We start from the raw sequence: 16,961 nt of genomic DNA on the forward strand, positions 1-16,961 counted from the left end.
ATTACTAGCTACCTTGCAAGCAAAAGATAAGAGTCCCAAATCAAACACTCAACTTATCCCCGCCCTCCTTATCCTTTCCCTTCCCCTCAACCCCCTTCGGAACGCCCTCCGACACCACGACACCAGTCTCAGCATCCCTCTCCCCATCAAAGAACCCATCCCGTCCCTCTTTAGCAAGATACTCCCACCTAACCTCCAAATACCTATAGAGCACAGGAAAGACCTCCAACTTGACCTCCTTAAACAGCACAAAATAAACAACCGCGGCCACAGCAAACGTCAAAATCCACCCCATCTTAAACATATTCTTCGCAGCCTCATTCACAGCCTGCGGTTGATACTCGCCTACTAATCCCGGTAGACCCAGCGCAACACCAGAGATCCACGCCAGACAGGCAAACCAGTTCGTCCCAGACCAGAACCAGTACAGCCCCGTTTTTGACGCGTTGTAGAGCGAGGGAACATAAATGTTGCCCTTTCGAGCGATGTAGTCGACGATAATAATCTACTCTTATTAGCCCTTCCTCTCCTCGAACAGATAAGATCCAAAGAATGGAGACGTACCGCACACAACGGCGCCATAAAGATATTGTAACTGCCCAAAAACGACAAAAACGCACTGGCATTTGCCAGCAACTTCCACGGCACGACTGCAATCCCTAGGATAGCGCAAAGGATCTGCCCGCGTCGAATGGTGAGAAACCGCGGGAACAGCCCCGTCATATCGGCGCCAAAGGGAATTGAGTTCCCGCCAAAGTTCGTCCCGAATTGGCTGAACATGAAGCTGAATGCGACGAGGAAGACGGCGCAGCGGGCGGCGGGCGTCCAGTAGTGGTCGAGGATTGCTTCGAGGAGATCCCAGATGTTCCCTGTTCTTGTTAGCCTTGTTTTCTAGGAGAGAGGTAGGGAGGGAAAATACAGTAAGCAGTTCCCCAAGCACCCTGGATTGATGCCGTGGAGGCGAGACCGAGGAAGAAGACGACGACTTTGGAGACGAATACTGCTGCGCCCTGAGGCCAGCCTGCGTCGCGGGGGTGTTTGCAGTACCGTGCGAGGTCGGGCTGGTTGACCAGCATAGGCGAAAGGCTGCCCATGATCACGTTGATGCCGTCCATGACTGCCCATCCGAGGTGGGAGGTTGACTCGGTGGAATTCGCGGAAGCAAGATTGATACTTGAGATTCCGGCGCCGTGGGAGAGACACCATCCGAAGAGACCGAATGTCACGAAGGGCATGACCACGCCTTTGACTGTGAAGAGCCAGTGGATTTTCGTGGGGTGGACAAAGCACTGTATATTGTGTTAGCTGTTGCTTCCTTTCATCTGTGGCGGCTACATACGAATGGCAACTCCATCAACCAAACAATGAAAAAGCAGAGCAGCTGCTTCGATGTAACATCCGCTCCAACAGGAAGGGCATTCGCGAAATCAACCCACTTATACCCGAACATGCATCGGAACATGAGACTGAGCAGGTTCGCGCCATAGTATGTTTGGATCCCGTACCAGACGATGCAGACGACGGCCCGGATAAGGATGAAGAAGTAGGAACCGTACATGCCGAAGGCTGAGCGGGCGAGAACGGGGCTGCTGTTGTTAGTGGCGAGTTTGACAAAGGATTGAGGAATTGGGCCCGAGACGTACAAGCCAATGTGGTATGTTGCTCCAGGTCGGGCCATGCCGGTTACTGCGAGCGCGGCGATGAAAGATCCTAGACAGCATGCGATAAATGCTTGGTCCCAGCTCTAAGTACTGTTAGTAGCTTCGAGGCTATAGTTATGGGATAGATACTTACCAGGCCGGTGGCCACGAGCGATGCCGCGACGTTCCATCCTGTGGCACCAAAGGCGACGGAAAACCAGTACAGTGGAAGATTGAACCTAGCATGATGAGCGTACTGAAAATGGATTACATTGCATAGTACTCACCAAGTCCACGTCCGCTCCTCTGGATAAGTCGGCTCTAGATCCTTATTCGACCATCGTCCCTTGCCGATCGCTTGGTGATTCTCAGGCGCCTCCTCCGTTTGGATGAACTCCACGAACCGCTTGACTGAACGTGGCATTGTGATGGTTTGACAGCAAGGAATCAGATAGCTACCGACGCTCGAGCTGAGCTTGATCTTTCATATAGGGCTGCATTATCAGGAGCCCAAGGCTGGGCCGTCTTGGAGTTGCGATAAGGATGCTTGTCCAAGCTAGGCGAGCACACCTACGAATCAGACGCTATTGATAACGGTCATATCAACCGAGTCATTCGAGCTCGATCCTTGCCATATCGCCAGGGATTGGCGTCGGATGTCCGATCACTGATAAGGGTGGCCAGACTCGATAGCTTCCAACCCGGGGTACGGAGATCCGATTAAGGTGATAGCTTCATCAAATGTAGAGGTTCGTTCTATTCTCATCATCTACAACTAAGCAAGCGCCCCCTTCTTGTACGGATAAGCCTCCCTAAACGCCTCCGCAATCTCCGTCCTCGTCGCAACCCAAACGCCCTCCTTGGCTGCAATATACTCAACAAACTCCTTCAACGCCTTAAACCGCCCCGGCCGTCCAATAATCCGGCAATGCAGTCCCACCGTCATCATCTTCGGTGCACCCTCCTCCCCCTCCTCATAGAGCACATCAAACGCATTCTTCAGATGCGTCAGAAAGCCCTGCGGATCACGGAATCCAGACCCCGGAACATGGAACTTAAAGTCATTACAGTCGTAGCTATACGGAATCATGAGGCAGCCCTTTGGGTTTGGCGAGTCCCGCTCGTGAGCGAGGTCCGCCCAGTAGGGGACGTCGTCGGCGTAGGTATCGCTTGCCCAGAGGAGTTCCTCGCCGAGTTCCTCGTAGACCTGCGGGACAAGCGTTCGAGAATGCGGGCTGGGTCGGCCGTAGTACCAGCCCTTGGGGGCGTAGCCGGTGAGGGATTTCAGCGAGGTGACAGCTTTGCGGATGTAGTCTTTTTCTTTCTCGATCGAGAAGTCGTGGTAGTTTACCCAGCGGTAGGCACTGATTTATTGTTAGTATGCTTCAAATGTATAATGTGAAGTATTGAGTATACTGCGAAGCAACATCGTGACCCTCCTCGACGCAGCGCTTCGCGACGTCCGGGTTATGTTCAATTGCGCGCGCAACAGCGTACAGCGTGAACTTCATCTTGTGTGCGTTGAATAGTCGGAAGAGCCTCCACCATCCAGCGCGACTGCCATACTCGTATTCAGACTCGGCGTTATAGTTTCGCTCGTTGATCGATTGAGGGCCTGTTGGGTTTTCGCGGAGGTTTGTCTCTGAGACGCCGTCGCCTTCGAGGACGCTGCGTTCGCCGCCCTGGGTACATTAATACTTGAATCACAGATCCAAATATGGATAGCAGACCTCCTCATAATTGATCACAAAAGAGACGGCAATTTTGGCATTGTTGGGCCACTTTGGGTTAATGCTCTTCTCGCCGTAACCGACGAAGTCGCGGGCGTAGCCATAGTCGGGGTGGCTGGCGTAGGCTTCAGGCATGTTGGAGATAATGTGCAAAACAGACTATGGATGATAGCATAAGGTGATGTCGCGCTCTGATCATGGTGATATCTCTATAAATATCTTGCTTGGCCCGGCCGAATGCTTATCGCGGTGTTGGAGCATCTCCAACCCGCGGGGCTGATCGCCGACGGGGGTCCGATCAGCTGTCGGGGGTGATGATAAGGGCTTGATTAAGTGATAGGGACTGATAGCACGATATAAACTCAAGATAGATGACAGGTACCAACTATTGATCAAAGGTTAGGATGAGCTACAGCCTCCAGCTGCTTTCTCGGTCAGCATCTGTAGAAGCCGCTGATTTCCCATTTGTCGCGCATACTCTATTGGCGTGAATCCCTTATTGTCTTTAATCTGAAGATTGACATCATCTCGTTCAAGCAACATCTGAATGATTTCGGAAGTGTCGAACCACTCGTCTATCAGTGCGTGCTGATGCAGCAGTGTCCCTCCATAGACATCTTGCAGATTCGGGTCGAATGTCTGGTCTCTTTCCAGCAGAAACCTGAAAACAGGCGTATTCAAACTTGCCCCGGCGAGGAACAAGACGTCGCGGCCATTCTCGTCTCGGTGTGCGGGATCGACCTCTGGCCGATCTAGAAGAAGACGCACAATAGCCAGACTGCCCCGATTAATCCCGCGCGCTGCAGCCAGGAGGGGCGTCGAGCCAGACCTCGTTCTATGCTCCGCATTGACATCTTCTCGTTCGAGCAAGACCCTAACGAATGCTACACGCCCCCTGGCCGCCGCCCCATAGAGCGCCGTCTCTCCATTGTCATCCGGCTTATCGACTATGATATCCGGCCTCTGTAGCAGATACTCAAACATCAAATCCAGTCTGCGGCCAGGCGGGTAGACTGTAGAGCACATTTCAGCCAGAGCTGTCTTGCCAGACCTGTTCACCCAGTTCACGTCAATTCGGTCGCTTTCCAGTAACGCCTTGACGACTTCATGATGTCCACTCGTGATTGCAAGGTGCACCGGTAGCATATCCGGATCGCCTATGTCCGGGTTGCCGTTGTCCCATCGGAGGAGCTCCCGTACCATATCAGCATGCCCTACCTCAATGACTTCATGCAAAACAGTGTATCTCCTACGCTCTTGGATTGCATTTGCGTCAATCCCCGGTTGTGACAGAAGGAACCGAACCATCGGGATTGACTTTGCGACCAGAGCTGCTGCATACAATGGCGATTGTTCCTGGTCAGGGGCTCCGTTGAGAAGAGTAGGGTCTGCATTCAGCAGTAGATGCAGGATACCCTCGTTGATCTCCTCCATTCCCAATAATATCTGAGCAAATAATGAGATACGGGGTTGAGAAGTACCTGATTCAAGCTTAACACGGGGATCTTGCAGAAGCAGTCGTAACACTCCGCCATGGTTTCCCCAAGCTGCTTCTATTACCGGACTCTGAGAACGCCAACTCCCTTTACAGTTGACATCCGTATCTGGATGCTCTGGAATCAGGCGCACAAACCGGTTGTAGTCCCTGGTGCAAGTCCATCGCAGCGGTGTACGGCCGAGGCGTTGTCCTGCGTTTGGATCTATATCCGAGCGCATGGTTAGAAGCAGCTTGACAATGTCCTCGTAACCTTGCCTCGCCGCTACAGCCAGCGCTGTCTGCAACGTGAGTGTATCCCGGATGTTTACATCCAGGCTCTTCTCGTCCAGGAGCCGCCTCACGACGTGCGTATGGCCCTGGCGAACAGCTGCATGAATCGCGGTGCCAAAGCGCGACGCGTGGTAGTTCACGTTCGCGCCTTGCCGGAGTACGCAATCGCAGATTAAATCATAACCTGTCGCTGCTGCAGTTACCAGATTTTCTTCGTCCACTGGGCTGCACGAAGAATTGCTTCGCGGTTGGTCGTCCGTATGTCCATGCAGGGCTTCCATGCTCTCTGAGTTTCCGCCCTGACGGACCTCTCTTGCCTCATCCCGTTCTCTCTTTATTTGGCTTGGAACGACCGGTGCTTCGCCTTCCGAGACGATATCGGTGTCCGGGTCGCTTTCCCTCTCGTCCGAGCCATTCTCAGCCTGCCCCTTTAGTTCCTCCCACTCGGTGCACTGCTTGCGATACTCATCCAGAAGCCCTCCGTCCTCGCCCTTGATCAGATCATCTGCAAACTGTCTTGTCCCAATACAAGCCATCGCGACCGAGGCAAGGCTGGTCCAGTTTTTCTCGCGCTCCGTCTGGTCTGGTTGACTCTCAAAACACAAGGCCTTGACAGAGGCGATTCGACGTTGAACATCATGGGCCAGAGCGCTCTGAAATGTTTCAGTTTCTTCAAGAGCCAATAGCTGTTTGCTTAGCAGCCGTGTGAGAATGAGTTCGCTTCGGTGCGATTGCCGCCCAAGCCATTTTATCAGTTTGGCGTCTCGGAGGACATATTTGACGACTAGGTGATCGAATTCCTCTGGTTTCCAGTGTTAGTCGCTAGATATATAGGGTAAGCAGGCGAAATACTACAAACGAGACGCAGGTCCGCATAGATTTTTCTGTGGGTGTTTTCGTCGTCGCTCGTGCGACACCAATCGGGTGTGAATATATGGTCGAGTATCTCGCGTAGGAGCTCGTTCGGGAGCGATGTTAAACTCATGCCGCCTGTCCTTTGCTGAAGTCGATAAGGCCACCGTAGCCTCTGGCGGAGTCCAACGAATGTGAGAATTTGGGAATCCATCGTTCGATGTGATGCGGCTAAGCTCGTATTTATACCGCTCAAAGCCAACCAAGCTAGGTAGCCACTAGGCACCCACCTGCCTCCACCTGCGCTTGCACAATAAACTATCACGATCGATGCTCATGGGATCGAGTGAATGCGGTCTGTAGAACACAAACAGCGAAGTTAATCCTCACTGTAGAGCGCTGGAAGAGCTAAATCTGATATGCGCCCTCTACTCGCTGTCCTGAAGCTACAAGCACAATCGTTGCAAGACACATATAACTCAAGAACAATCGTCAACCACGATAAAGTATATATTTAACCTCAAAGCAGACATACCAAACAAATGCCATATACCCCACTGGGTAAACCCAAACCATCTACCCCGAATAAATCCTCTAATAACAGCACTTATCGAACTTCAACCCGCTAATCCTCTCAAACACCGCCGTCACACTCAAATCAAACAATGTATCCCCACAGAAGGGGTACTGTTTGGTCTTCTCATATAGCGACTTGTCAACCAACGTCTTACACCGATCCACCACCTTCCCACACTTCACCTGCTCATTCTTCGCCAACGTCTCAAGGATAGCAAGGACATAATCCTGGCACCGCTGCGGCCTGACAGACGCAATAGTCTGCTCGAGAACATTGTACAGACCAGCCGAAATAATCATAACCGGCTCCTTAGTCTCAAGACGGGGATCGTTGACGTTGAAATCTGGGAATTGCACTGGGATGTAGGTGATGGGCTTGCTGTAGTCCATGCTCCCCTGCACGCTGTAGTATGTGCATGTTTCGGACTTTGAGGGCGCGACGAGGAGGGACCAGTGGCGGGGGTGCTTGGGGTTGGATTTGATTTCGTGTACGCCGATGCCGACGTAGATTTCGATGTATTCGAGGATGGACATTTTGGTGGTTGTTTTTATTGTTGCTGTTGTTCTTGTTGATGTTGATGGTGAAACTATTCTGGTGGGTGTAATGGAAGGCATATATAGTCTGCTCCTGATCTGAGTTAACAGTATGATTAACAGTAGAAAGACATTGTGGTGAAAGAGGTAGTCGGAGGCTTTGTTTGAAACAGAAACCGGCGGCCATTTTTGCTTATATGTTGTAACAAAAGAACGAATGATAAACGGGCTCAATGTATGACTTTCCCTTGTCAATGGTCAGGGCGTACAGGCAATGTCCTGTGGTGAGACTATGATTCATATCCCTGACGTTTCAACTACAGTCAGTGATGATGAAAGTTAAGTATAGAGCGCCACATCGCAGAGCCGAAGCAAAGTTTCTGGCATTAGTCTGATGTCGTAAGTATGAAAGTATAGATAGTCAGTGTGTTTCAGCCAGTGGACAGATAACTAGAGGCCGACTGATATTCTAGAGGATGATCTTAGTTCTTGCCAAATTGCTTATGCTAATCAAAAGATATAACGAACTCCCGTCAAGAGAGAAAATACACAGATATTCAATACAAATCAATCAAAGCTATTAAGCGACAAACATACCCATCCAGTCCATCTAGAAATAACAAGTATCAAAAAACAGACTATGCCACCCCATCCCCTCCACCCATTCTCTATAATCGAGCAAATCATCAACAATCCCTCCGTAATCCGCCTTGTAACCATGCCTCTCAGACCGGTTGACCTCTATCTCACTAATCGACGGCGGAATAAGATCCACATAATGCTTCGCCGTCCCCTCGTAGAGCAGTCCCGCACGTTCCAGCTCCGCGAGCATCTCAACGAGATACCAGTGGCATCGTTCCGGAGGAATGTTTCTTGATATTGCGTAAAAGTTTTTCTGGTCTTCCGCAGGAATGACGCCGATGTGGTGTACGGTGTGGAGGTCCTCGTTGTTCAGGGATTGACCGACTTCGAGGCAGTGTCGGTACTCGTAGGGGTCGGGCTTGACGTGGTAGAAGGTGCAGTTAGTTGAGCCCTGCGGGGCGAGGATGAGCATCCAGTGTCGCTGCTGGGCGGCGTGGTGGCAGATGCCGAAGCCGACGTACATGTCGAGAAAGATAGGGGGAGACATGGTTTTCTTGGTGAGAGGATATTGAAAATGAGTACGCGAGGAGCAAGAGTAGGAAATGGGGTTGCAGAACCATTCCGAGGATATTGGAGTTCGGTTCTTATATACCTCCTTTGTTTGCTGTTGACTGACTCTATAACAGTGGGTTGAAGGCTGCCTTTGTGGCTTGGTTTGAGCTTGTCTAAGGCCGAGACATCATTGTTAACTTTTAATGGTTGATTTCTACAGCCGCTTAACTATTAATCTTGCTTTGCTATCGTGCACAATGCATTTCATTGGTTTCAGCGTACACCAGTATTCTTAGATTAGAGTTTGAGCCCGTAGCAGAAGGTCTCAACCCCCAACGTGGTGTCCACCTTACAGTCCTACATTTTACTAAGTATATGTAGATTTATCAATAGACTCGTCCTGGGGATAGCAGCACCATGTAGTATACCACTTGTCCTAGCTCCCCGAACAGATCGCACCCGTTTATCGCTAATGTAAACCATTTCTCAGACCGCTGGACAATATTTCTACTTACGATCGGAGCTTTTGTGAGCCTTAGATAAAGCTCTATTAGGCAGTCACGATTACATCACACAATTCATTACCCTATGTGAAGGCCAATGGAGCCAGGCGTCCGGGTTGGACAGGTGTGACTGAGACAAGCCGAGACAGACAGAGATGGCCTGCGGCAGCAGAACAAACGACGATGAAGGAATAGAAAGCGGTGTATGTCGTTGTGGTCTTGGAGTCTTCGGATCATTCATCCCTCCTTTGCTGCCTACTGTAGCGGCCACCTTATCGCTAAGACATGAATGACGGATAGGTGAAGCTACACTTCCAAAGGCCTCTCGGAACGGCAGTGATAGACATACAACATCTCTTCTGTCTTGCAGTATGCTGGTTACTTGAGAGCGTCTTGCGTGTGATTCAAGGTGCATGCAAGTTCTAGGGCTCAAGGTAAATTCCTGGAGCTTCTAAATTTAGTACTGCACAGAATATATAGATGGAGACTATCTCAACATGTTGACCAGGCTATATAGCTAAGCGTTCTGGTGCAGCATGAATGGATCCACAAGGACCAACGACACGCCTAGACAGAGACGAACAGCTCTATTCATTGAACAAAAGAATATACCGTGCTCCTTACATCCCCAGCAACGTCCTCCCAACATGCACCAACTCCCCAAAGCTCTCCGCAACAGGCCAAACAATACAAGCCAGCGCACTGCAGAAAGCCCAAATCAAACTAACAACCACCCACCCCGTAAAAGCAGCCTTGGTAAAGATGAATGAAGTGCCATAGAAAGCAAATGGGAACGTGAGCATCGCGAAAACAATAAACAGAAGACAGACGCCAATTGCAAGTCGAAGAGCTTTATGGTATGCTTCCGAGTCTAGAGGCTCAATGTGGTTGTTAAGCAGGAAGTCAATTACTTCGTTCCCTGTTTCAATCTTGCTGGGGCCTTCGGGCTCGGTTGGTGTTTGCTGATGGGTTGACGTTAGGGCTGAGATGTTTTTCTCTTCGTCTTGTGGGGGTGGCACCGCTGGTGTTGTTGAGGTGGTTTTGGGAGGCGGTGGTTGTGCGTGAACGGTGGCTACACCGGTGACTTTTTCGACAAGAGCGGTGTGCGTTGGGCTGTCGGATGTATAACGCGAAGGAAAGACCCATGAGAGCGCAAGGACCAAGATAGCCCCGATCCCGCATGTCGTCGAGCTACCAGCGAGGGCGTTTGTCGCCTCGCCCGTTGTGGCGACGCTGATGACGCCAGAGCGGATATGGGTGGTTGCGAACCACGCCACGAAGCCTAGGGGCATAGCTATTAAAGGCGCTGCTATAGCGCCAGGTGTGGAAACCCATTTTGGGAACAGCACAACGAACGCGAGTGGGATGCCTCCACCGCCGACAATAACACCGACACAGGTGATGATCCAAGTGATGTCGATACCACTAGCGCTCAGGGCGCAGCAGAAAGCAGCCAGGACGAGGGAGAAGACGACAATAGAGTAGTGAGATTGCATCACGAGCTTTTTGGAGCTGGCAGACGGGTTGATGTATTGCTTGTAGATATCAAAGGTCCAGAGGGAAGAGACGGCGATGAGTTCGGCGGATGTTGCGGATGTAATGGCCATGAAGAGCAGAAGAATCATAAGTGCTGCACCATTTGTTCCCATCAGTGCAATCGCTGTGGCAGGGGCGGAGAATCCGCCTCCCACCTGGGCTGCAGTGAGAGGGTTGGGGTATGTTGGGAATCTTGGTGAGTTGGTCAAGGCCACAGCACCGAGTCCCATGGCTGTTGCAAAACTGAATGGGATGCCGTACCAAGCGAGCTGTAGCTTAGTTAGCGTGTGTGGTGTTAGCCTGGGTGACAAATGACTTACACCACCAGCTAGATACGCCTTCACACTCGTCTCCGGCTTGGATGCAATTGCACGCTGCCAGTAGGCCTGGTCCAACCACACAGTCGAAAAACCACCCAGGAAGAGGACACCAGCAAAGATTAGCCCACCATCCGAATGGAAGGTAAGCCATGACCCCTCGGCGTTACCTGCAATAGGTGACCGTTCAGCCGCCTCCATCAGGAGCTCCCACATGCGCCCAGGGCTGCCAATGTAATCATCCGCTGTGTAGACCTGGAAAGCAAAAGCAAGAATAGCAACAAACAGAATGACAGTGTGGAGATAGTCGGCAACAAAGGTACTTCGAAGACCACCTTGAACAACGTATATGGCCACTGTAAACGGGATCTAGTAGTGTTAGAGTATTGCTGTGTTGACGAGAGTGGAACATACTATGAAGCAGGCCGCATAAACGTTGACACCCGACATTCCAGAAATAACCTGGGCCCCACCTAGGACAAGGTTCGTTCCAATTACTGTTGAATTATCAGCTTCATGGCTTCGATCCCTCGAGACGACAGGCTTACGCAAATTGGTGATCCACCCAAAGGCAAGGTAAACTGCGTGGGCCACGGGCCCGTGCCTCGCAAGAACAATCTCAGGGAACGTATGAGCCCCTGGTAGATCTCTCTTCATCTTTAGCGACAGCAGCGAGAACATGAGGACCTGAGAAGAACCGACAGCAGCAAACCACATCGGCCCTGAGATGCCATAGTTGTAGGCAAACGTCGCACTGGTCAGGAGAGTTGCAGACCAAGTCCAGGAACTGACAATACCGGTAACGATTAAACCGGGCTTGACACTTCTTGAGGCTGTGTTAAACTCCTCAGAGTGCATGCTCGAGTGCGCGGAGTATTTGTTCTGCAGGATAGTAACGCCAATCATTATAAGGGTGAATGCGCCCCCGATGCCAATTAGGATGCCATAGCCGAAGCCTGGACTCAGCACTCGGAGGTCAGCTCCCACGTGGTCAGTTTGGGAGGACATGACAGTAGCTATTGAGTAAATTGTGGAGGAGGTTGATACCCACTGAGGCTACCGGGCAAGGCGTGATTTATATATCCGGGGTCGGGTGGATTTGTGGAGGACATCTTTATCTTTGATGAAATACATTTCCACACAAGCAGCTCTAATTCTTATCAGCTGAGAACTTCACTATGGATAGATGCTCCAAATCAAAGGTCCAAAAGTCGGGATTTTGGGCCTCTTCTGGTAACTTTCCACGAGCTTCGTCTTGATTAAGCGGGATTTTCCACGCACTTTGTCCAGCGAGCGGCGCGAACCTAGCCACAGACCCAATGATAGTCGTTCCCGCGGCTCGGCAGCTGGAATGCGCCGCTCATCGCCAATCATAAGCCCCAAGGGGCGCGATCGCCGTTGGAGTACCTTGCACTATCGTTGCGGTCTCACCCCAAGGTCAAAGAAGATGTCACACAGCCTTTCGGATAAAGGTAAGAAGGATTGCTTGGATCAGAAGGGATCTTGTGCATTTACTCATGTTCAATAACAAGGTCCAGGAAATTTGACTCTCAATCATGGGCTCCCTTCCCATTGAGCCGTGGCAACAGACCGCCGCGCAAAAGCGGCAGTCTATACTTGACTTGATCCCAGATGAATGGCGAATCCCTGTTATTCCAGCACCAGAAGTTCAGAAAAAAGTCACGGGCTGGTATATCCGGCAATACTTGACCGAGAGCGAGATCGACATGACCGAATCCCGCGCGGAGCATATCGTACAGCAGACAAGCAGTGGGAAATGGTCCGCTGTGGAAGTCACGAAAGCTTTCTGCCACAGGGCAGCACTCGCTCACCAACTCGTACGTCCAAATATCAATATCACAGTCTACCTCCTATCCAGCCAGATGTGCACACAGCGCTGACATGGTGCATGGATAATGGAAATGCCCGCTAACTGCCGAATCCAGACAAACTGCCTCCACGAAATCCTCTTCACACAAGCCCTTGACGAAGCAGCCCGCCTTGACACGCACCTCGCGACCACCAAGACCCCCTTTGGGCCCCTTCACGGCCTCCCCATAAGCTTCAAAGACCAGTTCCACATTCACGGCGCCGAGACCACAATGGGCTACGTGGGGTGGATAGGCACATTCGAAGGCAAGAAGGGCACGGGCAAAGAACATGTTACCGAAAGCGAATTTGTGCGCGCAGTGCGGGCGCTGGGTGGGATTCCTTTCTGCAAGACTAGCCTTCCGCATACGGTCATGAGTATGGAGACGTGGAATAATATCGTTGGGTATACGTTGAATCCACATAATAGGTTCATGACCGCTGGTGGAAGTTCAGGGGGTGAAGGGGCGTTGCTTGCCTTGAGGGGGACTCCGTTGGGGATTGGTACAGATATAGGGGGGAGTATTCGGTTTGTTTTTCTGTTTTCTACCACTTTGATTGTGATCATGAAGATTGTAACAAGGCTGATGATCTAGGGTTCCATCCTCCTTCTGCGGATTATACGGTATTCGCCCCTCGCATGGTCGGCTTCCATACGGCGGCGCGGCAAATAGCATGCCAGGTCAAAAGACCATTCCCTCGGTTTGTGGGCCAATGGCGCCCTCTGTGTCTTCACTAAAGATGCTAGTGAAGGGTCTCTTGACACAAGAGGAGCCTTGGCTCCACGACCCCGCTGTGGTTGAGATGCCCTGGCGGGAAGAACTGAGTATTTTACGAAATCCCACCGACAACAGCGGAAGATTGACGTTTGGTGTCTACTCCTCTGACGACGCTGTTGCTCCATTACCCCCGGTCAAGCGGGCCATAACAGAAATAGTTGCCCACATTGAGAGTCTGGGCCACCACACCATTCCCTGGAACCCACCTGACCACCAACGAGCGACTAGGATAGCAGTAAGCATTATCTCCCCTGTACCGCTTCCAGGCGAGGTAATTCACCTAACATCTTCTCAGTACGAAGCCTGGGAAGAAGACGGCGGACTTAACATCCACCACAACATCAACCTCTCCGGCGAGCCCCTATTGGAGCGGATCGCCGGTGACTACGGGACCAGCCCCAGATCACCGACACCCGGGGACGAGATCCACGCGCTCGCGCTTCGCAAGATTGCTTATCAAACCGAGTACATGGAGTACTGGAATAGCACGGCGAAACTGACGATGACCGGCAAGCCCGTTGATGCGATTGTGGCTCCTGTGACGCCTTTTGCTTCGTTTGAGTTGGGCAAGACGCATACTGCTGGTGAGTGATGGTCTTGAACAGGTATACCCGACTCTTAAGAAACTGATCATCTTCAAATACAGCGTATGGGCCGTGGGTTAATGTGCTGGACTATACTGCTGTTGTTGTTCCTGTGACCACAGTTGACAAGGCAGTTGATGCACGGGAGAAGGATTATGTGGCTCTAAGTGACATTGATCAGAGGATTCGTGAAGAGTGTACGTTTGATGGACTATGTTTAACTATTCGAGAAACCTAACCATGGTCGACAGATAACCCCCAGGTGCAGCACGGCACTCCTGTCGGTCTCCAGTTAGTCGGGCGCCGATTTCAAGAGGAAAAGATGCTAGCACTGGCCGAGATGTTCGAAGAGGCATTTGAGAAGGCATTCGATAAAAAACAATAGAATACTGTAGCATGACGCATAATATTACGAGAGAAGTATCCTTGTCCCTAATTTAGCCATCATCGTACCACAATCATAGATCTCTGAGTCAGGAGGCTGACTGCAGCGCAATCTCCACGATTCTTCCATGATATCCAAGGACCATTTTGTATTAACAAGAGGATGTGACCCGTCTTGTGGCAGCGGGTAGAGCGCACGAAATCGATCATGCAAGCCTTCAAGCGCCAGACAGCCGGCAATACAGTATGGCCAGGATGGTACATTGATCTTTGAATGCTGGCGCATATACTCGAGCGCAATGAGTGTCTGCAGCACACTATCCTGGATCTCCTGTAGATTTGGATAGAGACCAGATGTCACCCCGTGGAGAAAGACCAGAGCACCGTTGATGAATATATCTGTAACCATATCCTGCTGCTGTTCCCTAGAATCTTTGCCAGGGGACCTCCGTCGTGCGAGTAGATCTGCTAGCCCGGCAGTAAGCCTCGTCTCGAAGTGGCCAGCTCGTTGCGTCAGTTCGCGGAGGCTTAGTGAACCGTTCTCTTTCATGTGGGCTTTCCATTCCCGTAAGCTCGCGATTTCGAGTACCGTTGTCATGACCCAATCTTCGCAACCCATCGTATCTCGCAGCTTGGACTGTTGGCGATGGAAGATTGCATGGGTTCGGTCGAGTGAGAGACTCGATTGCGGTGTCAGGCCAATACTAGCTGCCATGCTCGTGAGGAAATATGTATAATGAGAGTAGTAATAGTTGAACGTAGCCAGCTCCGATCCAGTAAGAGATTCGGTGGGAAAGTGGTCTTCAATACGGTTGTTCACATTGCTCGGACGGTCATAGTCCAGTTTTCTGGCGACAGAGTTAAGCAGGGTGCTTGCTGCGTTGAGGTGAAGTACCCAATCATTTTCCATGTCATTTTTCCTAGGAATCCACAGCTAGATCTCTATTAGTCTGTTGTGTATCCGGTTCTTATGCGATCCATCTAACTCACCTCAAAGAAAATCAAGTGCATAATACAAGCAAGAGCTTCAACAGCCGCTGACATCTGGTAAGCCCCATCCTCATCCACCAATCTTCCCAAATGATCGCGCAGATCCGTAGCAATCTGAATATGTTGCATCTCCAGGTCATGCAGCGGCTGAGACGTCTCATTCAACGCCCCAAGCACAAGCTGCGCTCTATCGCATGCGCTCAAACAAACCGCCAGAGCACACAGTGGTTTAGTCCGCAGAAAGAGACTGAGCAACCACCCTCTACCATCGTCTGTGGGGTTGTACTTGAAAAATGTGCACAGCCGTGGGAAAATGTGGTCCAAATAGTACATGACCAGATCAAGTTCGCGCTCGGTAAATGGCACGGAGTCCACGACCGGGCTGTTCGATGTCACCTCGATAACAGGCTGGTCGCTTGGGCGTGGCTGGACGGGTGCGTGTGATTGAAGCTGACGAGAGAGTTTCGATCGCGACTTGGCCTGCTCTGATCGTCGTTGACTGTACGCGAGTTTACATTGTCGCTTGAAACCTTGTAGAACTGTTTGCCTTGACGTTGAACCATCCATCCACTCCGGTTTCACCTCATCATAGCCATAGCAGGTGATTGAGCGCAGCCTGCAAGTGGAGCAAACAGGTCGCGCACCATCACATTTCTTTCTTCGAGCACGGCACGTCCAGCACCCGGTTGACTTCTTCGGCATAGCTTGTTGGGTAGAGGAAGATATTCACATGAGTTCTCGAGGTGAGGTCGAAGCCCGCCAGGTGGGAGAGTTGGAGTAGCATCCAATCATGTGACACCCAGCTATGCAAATGAAGGCGAACCTCGAGTAACAACTGGTGGAAGTTATGTGGTTTGGTACTCTAACAGATTTATTCCCAGCGCTGTGTGAGTCATTCAAACTCCTGACGACACTTAGGAGATATACATCTAGCCGCATATCACCACTCTGTATCAGGGGGACATAGTCATGATCATGAAGAGCAGGGGAGCCAAAAGGGTCCTTATCTCTTCCTCTCTACTCAATACTCAACACAGAAGTAACAGGAGAAACGTACAAGCCCTTCAAAGGTAGACACCCCTCACCTGGCTCTCCAATGATAACCGTCCCGGTCGACCAAAACTCGCTCCTGAAAGGACAATAACCAAACACATCGCTCCTCCCATCAGCCGTCAGGTATCGATCGACAACCTCAAACTTCGGCCAATAGTACCCATTCGGCCTCCTTGTATCGTTGAAGAAAGTGAACCTCAACTCCCCGCCCTCGGGACTATCCGTGTACGCAGGGGAAGCCCTCATGAACGTGAAGGGGTTGAGCGTAATCAGTCGATTATTTTTCTTATTAATGTAGAAGATGCCCGTTCTCGTGAGCTCGTCGTCGAAAAAGTGCGCGACTGTGTCGGTTCCAAGGTCACCAATTTCCTTGATATCGACCGTTCCGGTCCCGGTGTTCGTATCGCCTTCTGTCCGTTCAGCGTATAGGGTGAAGAGCTGCCCTTCAACGTTGCAGCTGGCGGGCGGGGTGTCGGTTAGCGCGTATTGCGAGATGCCTTTTTCCGAGGAGCATGTCAAGGTGCAGTCGCTGCCAACAGCTGGCCATTGAAGCACGAGAGATAGAAGGGACGATATCACTTTCATCGTGGCGTAGGGGTTAAGCACAGTGCTTAGCAGGTGGAGAGGAACAGACGAACGATACGATCGCGTCTGGGGTGCCGCTTGCTTAAATGCGGTGCCCGGGGCAGGGCTCCATAGCTAGCTGCTTGGC

At 51.2% G+C, this 16,961-nt stretch overlaps 9 protein-coding genes across 9 annotated transcripts; 1 reads left to right on the plus strand and 8 right to left on the minus strand.

Annotated features, from left to right (window-relative positions):
• Positions 1 to 40: 40 nt before the first annotated feature.
• BJY04DRAFT_232127 (nucleobase cation symporter-1 family protein) lies at positions 41 to 2,064 on the minus strand (the record flags this gene model as incomplete). Its single annotated transcript, XM_073719697.1, has 7 exons — positions 41 to 505; positions 565 to 869; positions 920 to 1,289; positions 1,340 to 1,586; positions 1,644 to 1,744; positions 1,795 to 1,879; positions 1,928 to 2,064. 7 exons carry the CDS (start codon positions 2,062 to 2,064, stop codon positions 41 to 43), a joined length of 1,710 nt encoding a protein of 569 aa, XP_073565704.1.
• A 326-nt stretch (positions 2,065 to 2,390) lies between these two features.
• BJY04DRAFT_150987 (uncharacterized protein) lies at positions 2,391 to 3,637 on the minus strand. Its single transcript, XM_073708880.1, has 3 exons — positions 3,371 to 3,637; positions 3,057 to 3,322; positions 2,391 to 3,004 (listed from the first exon to the last, which is right to left on the minus strand). The coding sequence occupies exons 1-3, from the start codon at positions 3,503 to 3,505 to the stop codon at positions 2,416 to 2,418; spliced, it is 990 nt and encodes a 329-aa protein (XP_073565705.1). The 5' UTR covers positions 3,506 to 3,637; the 3' UTR covers positions 2,391 to 2,415.
• Positions 3,574 to 5,831, minus strand: BJY04DRAFT_150997 (ankyrin repeat domain-containing protein). Its single transcript, XM_073708881.1, has one exon. It carries the CDS (start codon positions 5,672 to 5,674, stop codon positions 3,770 to 3,772), a length of 1,905 nt encoding a protein of 634 aa, XP_073565706.1. The 5' UTR covers positions 5,675 to 5,831; the 3' UTR covers positions 3,574 to 3,769.
• Positions 5,832 to 6,584: 753 nt separating this feature from the next.
• BJY04DRAFT_223637 (uncharacterized protein) lies at positions 6,585 to 7,100 on the minus strand (the record flags this gene model as incomplete). The annotated part of the gene is made up of 1 exon (XM_073717752.1): positions 6,585 to 7,100. One exon carries the CDS (start codon positions 7,098 to 7,100, stop codon positions 6,585 to 6,587), a length of 516 nt encoding a protein of 171 aa, XP_073565707.1.
• A 610-nt stretch (positions 7,101 to 7,710) lies between these two features.
• BJY04DRAFT_223638 (uncharacterized protein) lies at positions 7,711 to 8,229 on the minus strand (the record flags this gene model as incomplete). The annotated part of the gene is made up of 1 exon (XM_073717753.1): positions 7,711 to 8,229. The coding sequence occupies one exon, from the start codon at positions 8,227 to 8,229 to the stop codon at positions 7,711 to 7,713; it is 519 nt and encodes a 172-aa protein (XP_073565708.1).
• A 964-nt stretch (positions 8,230 to 9,193) lies between these two features.
• Positions 9,194 to 11,643, minus strand: BJY04DRAFT_232130 (sodium:solute symporter family protein). Its single transcript, XM_073719698.1, has 4 exons — positions 11,139 to 11,643; positions 11,005 to 11,087; positions 10,594 to 10,959; positions 9,194 to 10,542 (listed from the first exon to the last, which is right to left on the minus strand). The coding sequence occupies exons 1-4, from the start codon at positions 11,596 to 11,598 to the stop codon at positions 9,358 to 9,360; spliced, it is 2,094 nt and encodes a 697-aa protein (XP_073565709.1). The 5' UTR covers positions 11,599 to 11,643; the 3' UTR covers positions 9,194 to 9,357.
• A 503-nt stretch (positions 11,644 to 12,146) lies between these two features.
• Positions 12,147 to 14,207, plus strand: BJY04DRAFT_210997 (amidase; the record flags this gene model as incomplete). The annotated part of the gene is made up of 6 exons (XM_073714339.1): positions 12,147 to 12,428; positions 12,537 to 12,988; positions 13,056 to 13,473; positions 13,534 to 13,822; positions 13,885 to 14,019; positions 14,074 to 14,207. The coding sequence occupies 6 exons, from the start codon at positions 12,147 to 12,149 to the stop codon at positions 14,205 to 14,207; spliced, it is 1,710 nt and encodes a 569-aa protein (XP_073565710.1).
• BJY04DRAFT_151026 (Zn(II)2Cys6 transcription factor) lies at positions 13,850 to 16,055 on the minus strand. The gene is made up of 2 exons (XM_073708882.1): positions 15,197 to 16,055; positions 13,850 to 15,140 (listed from the first exon to the last, which is right to left on the minus strand). The coding sequence occupies exons 1-2, from the start codon at positions 15,896 to 15,898 to the stop codon at positions 14,232 to 14,234; spliced, it is 1,611 nt and encodes a 536-aa protein (XP_073565711.1). The 5' UTR covers positions 15,899 to 16,055; the 3' UTR covers positions 13,850 to 14,231.
• Positions 15,987 to 16,883, minus strand: BJY04DRAFT_151035 (uncharacterized protein). The gene has a single exon (XM_073708883.1). It carries the CDS (start codon positions 16,832 to 16,834, stop codon positions 16,214 to 16,216), a length of 621 nt encoding a protein of 206 aa, XP_073565712.1. The 5' UTR covers positions 16,835 to 16,883; the 3' UTR covers positions 15,987 to 16,213.
• Positions 16,884 to 16,961: the final 78 nt, after the last annotated feature.

This window comes from Aspergillus karnatakaensis (genome assembly GCF_047715665.1).
Source record: "Aspergillus karnatakaensis strain CBS 102800 unplaced genomic scaffold BJY04scaffold_75, whole genome shotgun sequence".
NCBI classification, from domain to species: domain Eukaryota; kingdom Fungi; phylum Ascomycota; class Eurotiomycetes; order Eurotiales; family Aspergillaceae; genus Aspergillus; species Aspergillus karnatakaensis.

What these genes read in the sequence shown, in the direction of transcription:
- BJY04DRAFT_150987 (XM_073708880.1), bottom strand. Translation starts at nt 3,505, where the DNA reads ATGCCTGAAGCCTACGCCAGCCACCCCGACTATGGCTACGCCCGCGAC. An exon ending in TTGTGATCAATTATGAGGAG is followed by an intron (nt 3,323 to 3,370) that starts GTCTGCTATCCA and finishes TAATGTACCCAG; the next exon opens with GGCGGCGAACGCAGCGTCCT. An exon ending in GGTCACGATGTTGCTTCGCA is followed by an intron (nt 3,005 to 3,056) that starts GTATACTCAATA and finishes ACAATAAATCAG; the next exon opens with TGCCTACCGCTGGGTAAACT.
- BJY04DRAFT_150997 (XM_073708881.1), bottom strand. Translation starts at nt 5,674, where the DNA reads ATGGCTTGTATTGGGACAAGACAGTTTGCAGATGATCTGATCAAGGGC.
- BJY04DRAFT_232130 (XM_073719698.1), bottom strand. Translation starts at nt 11,598, where the DNA reads ATGTCCTCCCAAACTGACCACGTGGGAGCTGACCTCCGAGTGCTGAGT. An exon ending in TGGGTGGATCACCAATTTGC is followed by an intron (nt 11,088 to 11,138) that starts GTAAGCCTGTCG and finishes ATAATTCAACAG; the next exon opens with TAATTGGAACGAACCTTGTC. An exon ending in TTTATGCGGCCTGCTTCATA is followed by an intron (nt 10,960 to 11,004) that starts GTATGTTCCACT and finishes TAACACTACTAG; the next exon opens with ATCCCGTTTACAGTGGCCAT.
- BJY04DRAFT_151026 (XM_073708882.1), bottom strand. Translation starts at nt 15,898, where the DNA reads ATGCCGAAGAAGTCAACCGGGTGCTGGACGTGCCGTGCTCGAAGAAAG. An exon ending in TGCACTTGATTTTCTTTGAG is followed by an intron (nt 15,141 to 15,196) that starts GTGAGTTAGATG and finishes ATAGAGATCTAG; the next exon opens with CTGTGGATTCCTAGGAAAAA.
- BJY04DRAFT_151035 (XM_073708883.1), bottom strand. Translation starts at nt 16,834, where the DNA reads ATGAAAGTGATATCGTCCCTTCTATCTCTCGTGCTTCAATGGCCAGCT.